Here is a 7619-nt window from a genome sequence, read left to right as displayed (position 1 = left end):
AGAGAGAGAGAGAGAGAGAGAGAGAGAGAGAGAGAGAGAGAAAAAGAGAGAGAGAGAGAGAGGGAGAGAGAGGAGGGAGAGGAAGAGGGAGAGAGAGAGGGAGGGAAAGAGAGGGAGAGGAAGAGGGAGAGAGAGGGAGATAGAGAGAGGGTGGGGAGAGAGAGAGAGGGAGAGAGAGAGAGGGAGAGAGAGAAAGAGAACAATGAGCTTTCCCAGAAAAGAACCATTAAGTATTCCATCAAGTTTTCCTTGACATGATTCAGGAATGCTGACTTTAACCATCTCCTTTTGACCTGGGGAAACAGTTTTTTGTTTCTTTTTTATTTTCCTTATTGTACTGGCAGCAGCTGACCTGATGGCAATATCTGGGTCGTGGCACACCACAGAGTCCTTGAGGTGAACGACCTTCTCAAACTCCTCGCCGCTAGCACCTGGAGACAAACAACACAGCCCTTCAGTTTTGTTTTAGTAAGGTTTTACGGCCCTCGCAACTGCATAGGGTCATAGGAGCGTGCGGATGTCAACAGAGAAGTCCTTTGGCGTATGCAGTTGCGAGCACCATAAAAGCTTACTAAAACAAACAAGAGAAGTCCATACAGTGAATGGGGCTTACTCTGCTCATTAGTGCTCACCTCGCTTCAACAGCACAAAGTCTGCTTCGATTATCAAGGCAACCCGGAAATAGCGGGTCACAAGAGAGTGACAAACATACAAAAGAAGTAGAGGTAAAAATGACGATAGTAAGGATGAGGAAAGAAAAAGCAGCAGTTCCCCCTATCTTGTTCCGGCACAGTATGAGCATGACATTGATGAAAGAGCCCATTGACCATTCTACTGTGCATAAGAACATGTTAATATCCCTCCTTTGGGAATGGCCAAAAGACACTTCAGTCAGTAGCACCACCCCGGGGGGGGGTCAGTAACACAGACCTGAATCATTTCCCAGAGAGAGAGTGGTGAAATCAGGTGCTCGTCAAAATACAGAAATCAGAAGCCGGCACTTTTTGCCAGTTTGGGAATTTTTATCAAATTTTTGGGGGGCTCAACCTCCTATATATCCATGTAAAAACACATTTCCACGTGAATTTTACTGAAAAATATAGATTAAACGCACTCAATATGCCATTTTTCTATTTTCCAGGACTCTTTAGCTATTGGACTTACCAAACTTTAGCAGCCATTTTCTTGCTAATTTCACCACGGAAACCATCGGAACTCACTTCCTTCAATCGCAAATATGTCGAGTTCTATTCAAGACGAATAGATATATCTATTTAATTGGAAGCAAGGCAAATAAATCAGCTTTTAGATAATACCAAGAACTCCACATGCCCAAAAATTGACGAGCACCTGATTCCACCGGATCGTGACAATTAGGTCTAGTATTTCTTAGTCCCCATGTCATTCAATCTCCATTACTTCATGTTTCGTCTATTTCCCCCTTCTTCCTCGTCTTTTGTCATACTCGTTCTATTTTCTGCTCTTCCTATCCTGTTTTCTTTTTATATTTTTCCTTTTTCTCATCTTTCTCTGTTTTATTCTTTGCCTCTGCTTCGTTTACTCTAGACTGACAGAGAAACAGTAATAATAATAATAATAATAATTGATAGTAATAATTAAATAATAATAATATTAAAAACAATAACAATAATAACAATAACAATAATAATAATAAATAATGATAATAACAATAATATCAATAATGATTACAATAATAAAAATAAAAATGACGATAATAATGAATAAATATTGATAGTTCTGACAATGGAAAATATGGAATTACAGATTAAACACATCAATATAGAGTCTACGAGGCTTGAGAAAGAGAGGAAGACCTAAAAGTACTTGGGAGAGGGACTTAGATTCTGACCTACAAGTGGAGCTGAAAGCAGTTGACAGAACAGGACTCGAGATCCGGACAGGTGGAGAAAATAGAAGATTTCAGAGAAGAACATTTTTCATCACTGTCAGGTTTCAAACCCAGGACGTATTGAATGAGAGGCGAACACCGTACCTCTAGTCCGCAAGAGCCCCCATTCTCCTACAGATTTAAAATGTGTCAATGAGGGCATAACGCATCCTTAATTTAACTCTTTCACTATCGTGAGCCATGTTTCATGGCTCGCCACTTCCTGCTTCAAAACCACACCTAGTTTTGTGATTTTCAAATCTGAAATCTCAGCCTGAAGAAGGATCATTTTTAGCAACATGTTGAAATAGGTCATCATTTCCCCTTTATTTCCGTAATATAATATATTGAAAATTGAACTAAAAAATCTTTAATTTGTCCCACAGTAGGCAGAATCAGAAAGTAGGTCACAGAAAGGCCCGGTCATGGAGAGGAAAACTCACCGTTTCTCGTAGAGGCCAGGCTGGTGTATCTGGAAGCCTTCTTGTATGGGGACGCTGGTGCCGCGGGGGCAGAAGCTGGGGGGTTACATACGAATAGTCGTTATATGAGGAAGGGAGATAGGGAGGAAGGAGGGAGGGCGAGAGAGAGAGAGAGAGAGAGAGATAAAGAGAGAGAAAGAGAGAGGGAGGGGGGAAACGACTAGGTATCTGGAAGCCTACTTGGATGGGACACTAGAGCCACGGGGACATGAGCTGTGGGGATCATATGAGAGAAATCTTTGTATGAGGGAGGGAGATAGATCTATATAAGCAGAATGAGTGAGGGAGGTTAGAGAAAGAGAGAGGAAGGATGGAGAGAGGGGAGATGGATGGGGGGAGGCTAGAGAGAGTTTAGAGGTTTTACGGCGCTCGCAACTGCATAAGGTCATATGAGCTCTAAGGGGTGGATGTCAACAGAGAAGTCCTTACAGGGAATCAGGCTTGCTCTGCTCACCTCTGTAGCTTCAACAGCACAAAGTCTGCTTCGACTATCAACATAATCAAGGCACCCAGGAAATAGCGGGTCACAAGAGTGTGAGAAACATACAAAAGAAGAAGAGGAAAAATTACGATAGTAATAATAATAATAGTAAATTGCATTTATAGCACATTTCCACAAAGAAGTGCTCAATGCGCTGTACAATAATACAAAGAACGCATGCAGTGCACAGCTCCTATAGTAATCCTCTTTCTCTCTCTGTCACTCTGTCTCTGTCTCTCTCTCTCTGCCTCTGTATCTCTCTCTCTCTCTCCAGTACATCCTTGAGTAAAGAATATATAGAAATTGCACAAAAACTGCGAAGCAAATTGTACCTGCAGCCGGCTAGGCGTAGAATACAACAATTTTTTATATATATTAAGGATTAGATAAGAAAAAGCAGCAGTTCCCCCTATGTTCTTCCAGCACAGTATGAGCATGACATTGATAAATCAGCCCATTTACCATTCTACTGTGCATAAGATAATGTTAATATCCCCCCTTTGGAAATGGCCTAAAGACACTTCAGTCAGTGGCACCACCCCGGGGGGGGGGGGGGGGGGGGGGGGGGCTAGAGACGGAGAGAGGGAGAGGGAGAGAAGGGGAGAGAGGGAGAGAGAGAGGGGAGAGAGAGAGAGAGAAAAAGAGAGAGAGAGAGAGAGGGAGAGAGAGGAGGGAGAGGAAGAGGGAGAGAGAGAGGGAGGGAAAGAGAGGGAGAGGAAGAGGGAGAGAGAGGGAGATAGAGAGAGGGTGGGGAGAGAGAGAGAGGGAGAGAGAGAGAGGGAGAGAGAGAAAGAGAACAATGAGCTTTCCCAGAAAAGAACCATTAAGTATTCCATCAAGTTTTCCTTGACATGATTCAGGAATGCTGACTTTAACCATCTCCTTTTGACCTGGGGAAACAGTTTTTTGTTTCTTTTTTATTTTCCTTATTGTACTGGCAGCAGCTGACCTGATGGCAATATCTGGGTCGTGGCACACCACAGAGTCCTTGAGGTGAACGACCTTCTCAAACTCCTCGCCGCTAGCACCTGGAGACAAACAACACAGCCCTTCAGTTTTGTTTTAGTAAGGTTTTACGGCCCTCGCAACTGCATAGGGTCAAAGGAGCGTGCGGATGTCAACAGAGAAGTCCTTTGGCGTATGCAGTTGCGAGCACCATAAAAGCTTACTAAAACAAACAAGAGAAGTCCATACAGTGAATGGGGCTTACTCTGCTCATTAGTGCTCACCTCGCTTCAACAGCACAAAGTCTGCTTCGATTATCAAGGCAACCCGGAAATAGCGGGTCACAAGAGAGTGACAAACATACAAAAGAAGTAGAGGTAAAAATGACGATAGTAAGGATGAGGAAAGAAAAAGCAGCAGTTCCCCCTATCTTGTTCCGGCACAGTATGAGCATGACATTGATGAAAGAGCCCATTGACCATTCTACTGTGCATAAGAACATGTTAATATCCCTCCTTTGGGAATGGCCAAAAGACACTTCAGTCAGTAGCACCACCCCGGGGGGGGGTCAGTAACACAGACCTGAATCATTTCCCAGAGAGAGAGTGGTGAAATCAGGTGCTCGTCAAAATACAGAAATCAGAAGCCGGCACTTTTTGCCAGTTTGGGAATTTTTATCAAATTTTTGGGGGGCTCAACCTCCTATATATCCATGTAAAAACACATTTCCTCGTGAATTTTACTGAAAAATATAGATTAAACGCACTCAATATGCCATTTTTCTATTTTCCAGGACTCTTTAGCTATTGGACTTACCAAACTTTAGCAGCCATTTTCTTGCTAATTTCACCACGGAAACCATCGGAACTCACTTCCTTCAATCGCAAATATGTCGAGTTCTATTCAAGACGAATAGATATATCTATTTAATTGGAAGCAAGGCAAATAAATCAGCTTTTAGATAATACCAAGAACTCCACATGCCCAAAAATTGACGAGCACCTGATTCCACCGGATCGTGACAATTAGGTCTAGTATTTCTTAGTCCCCATGTCATTCAATCTCCATTACTTCATGTTTCGTCTATTTCCCCCTTCTTCCTCGTCTTTTGTCATACTCGTTCTATTTTCTGCTCTTCCTATCCTGTTTTCTTTTTATATTTTTCCTTTTTCTCATCTTTCTCTGTTTTATTCTTTGCCTCTGCTTCGTTTACTCTAGACTGACAGAGAAACAGTAATAATAATAATAATAATAATTGATAGTAATAATTAAATAATAATAATATTAAAAACAATAACAATAATAACAATAACAATAATAATAATAAATAATAATAATAACAATAATATCAATAATGATTACAATAATAAAAATAAAAATGACGATAATAATGAATAAATATTGATAGTTCTGACAATGGAAAATATGGAATTACAGATTAAACACATCAATATAGAGTCTACGAGGCTTGAGAAAGAGAGGAAGACCTAAAAGTACTTGGGAGAGGGACTTAGATTCTGACCTACAAGTGGAGCTGAAAGCAGTTGACAGAACAGGACTCGAGATCCGGACAGGTGGAGAAAATAGAAGATTTCAGAGAAGAACATTTTTCATCACTGTCAGGTTTCAAACCCAGGACGTATTGAATGAGAGGCGAACACCGTACCTCTAGTCCGCAAGAGCCCCCATTCTCCTACAGATTTAAAATGTGTCAATGAGGGCATAACGCATCCTTAATTTAACTCTTTCACTATCGTGAGCCATGTTTCATGGCTCGCCACTTCCTGCTTCAAAACCACACCTAGTTTTGTGATTTTCAAATCTGAAATCTCAGCCTGAAGAAGGATCATTTTTAGCAACATGTTGAAATAGGTCATCATTTCCCCTTTATTTCCGTAATATAATATATTGAAAATTGAACTAAAAAATCTTTAATTTGTCCCACAGTAGGCAGAATCAGAAAGTAGGTCACAGAAAGGCCCGGTCATGGAGAGGAAAACTCACCGTTTGTGAAAGAGTTAAAGAAAGAAAAGGAAAAAAACCAAAAACCATAAAACAAAAACAAAAGCTTTCTCCCCGCCCACTGACCTTGTTCGATGAGATTCCGGTACATGTTGTCCATGTTGAAGTACAGCCTCATGCTCATAAAGTCGTGCAGCTGGTTAGAGATGCAGTAGGTCACGTAGAATCTGGGACCAAATGCAACATTGTCACGGTACATGTATAGTATAAATAAACGTATTGTCCCTTATGTCATGCAGTTGGTTAGAGATACAGTAGGTCACGCAGAACCTGGAACCAAACGCAACATTGTCAGGGTACATGTATAAATACAGTCCAGCCCATTTATAACAGCCTCTGTCATTACAGGAACTTGGATATATAACAGTGATAAATCAAATCCCCGTTTTTTTTTCCTCAATAAGTGTAAGTAATATGAACCTGGCTATAACAGTTCACAAGAGAGTGACAAACATACAAAAGAAGTAGAGGATAAAATGACGATAGTAAGGACGAGGAAAGAAAAAAGCAGCAGTTCCCCCTATGTTGTTCACAGTAATATATCTCTGCAATATCTGTTAAATGAGCAATAAATGTGTTGGGTTCACTATCATTAATTGCCGTAGTTATGTCTCCTTGTTGGATTTCATTAATTTGGCACTCTTCAGGATGAGCAATAAATGTTGAAATTCAGTCAGCACAACAACCGTATGCACAAGTCAGCAACTGACAATGCAGGACGTTTATGACATTACTGTATCTTAATTCTTCAGGATGAGCAATAAAAGTTCAGATACAGTAGAGTCATAAACATCCAACATGGTCGGTCGCTGATTTCTGTACGGTAGTTGTGCTGAACTATCCATGTGTATCGCACTCACGTCTTGTGGATCTCGACTCTCTCGTCACACTTCACTGTCACGATGAACGGCGGACATCTAATCTTGATCCGGGGCAACCTGTGTGGAGGAAATTTGCACACATCCATGAATTACACCAAAAAATATATATACAAATAAATATATCTACAAAATTTGATAACAGTTTGGTTTTATTCTTTGAGTTTGAGTTAATGACAAGCATGTCCTTTCAATGATACTGTCATCATTTTAAAATAAGCAGTACATGCAGTTTTTTACAGTTTTACAGCAGAGCCCAAAATCTTAATGTTGTTACATTAAAATCACACAATCAGGAAGTTATAACTGTCATCATTTTAAAACAATACAGTAAATGAAATTTTGACAATTTTACAGCAGAGCCAAAAAACTGAAAGTTGACAACATAATCAGGAAGTTATCATCAAAATTGTATTCTTAAAAATACTGACTTGGGATGTTTGCAAAAAGTTTGATTTCTTGGTAACAATATTAATTTTTTTGGCCCTCCTGTAAAATTGTTAAAATTGCATATACAGCATTTTTCAAAATGACGTCAGGACAGTGACTTACTGGTGGTTGAAAAAAAAGAAGACAGAGAAACAAAAGCAATGGACAAGCCTCCGACCACAAGCCATCAGGAGCAGCTTGCCGAAGATAAGGAGTTAGAATTGTTTCCTCCATCTATACCCTAAAGACATACAGCGTCGCACCATGTTAGCCTAAAGGCCGCTGTGGAATGAACGAGCACAAAAAGACAGAGGAGGAGGAGGAGGAGGAGAGAGAGGAGGAGGAGGAAGAGGAGAGAGGAGGAGGAGGAGAGAGAGAAAGAGGAGGAAAAAGAGGAGGAGGGGGGAAGAGGAGGAGGAGAGAGAGGAGGAGAGAGAGGAGGAGAGAGAGGGGGAGGAGGAGGCGAGAGAGGA

General features: G+C 40.9%; 1 protein-coding gene across 2 annotated transcripts in view; it reads right to left on the bottom strand.

Moving 5' to 3' along the window:
* Positions 1-7619, bottom strand: part of LOC101853054 (microtubule-associated protein 11) — a 29586-nt gene that overhangs the window by 4528 nt on the left and 17439 nt on the right. For both annotated transcript variants that reach the window (XM_005112958.3, XM_035973610.1), the window contains exons 8-10: positions 6700-6777; positions 5906-6006; positions 3822-3900 (exon numbers count right to left, since the gene is read on the bottom strand). In XM_005112958.3, the coding sequence (XP_005113015.1) occupies positions 3822-3900; positions 5906-6006; positions 6700-6777 (258 nt within the window). The remainder of the gene's footprint in view (positions 1-3821; positions 3901-5905; positions 6007-6699; positions 6778-7619) is intronic.

The sequence above is a fragment of the Aplysia californica genome, unplaced genomic scaffold (assembly GCF_000002075.1).
Source record: "Aplysia californica isolate F4 #8 unplaced genomic scaffold, AplCal3.0 scaffold01507, whole genome shotgun sequence".
In the NCBI taxonomy this organism is placed as follows: Eukaryota; Metazoa; Mollusca; class Gastropoda; order Aplysiida; family Aplysiidae; genus Aplysia; species Aplysia californica.
The sequence above is the reverse complement of the archived record's forward strand: the minus strand, read 5'-3'. Positions and strand labels throughout refer to the sequence as shown.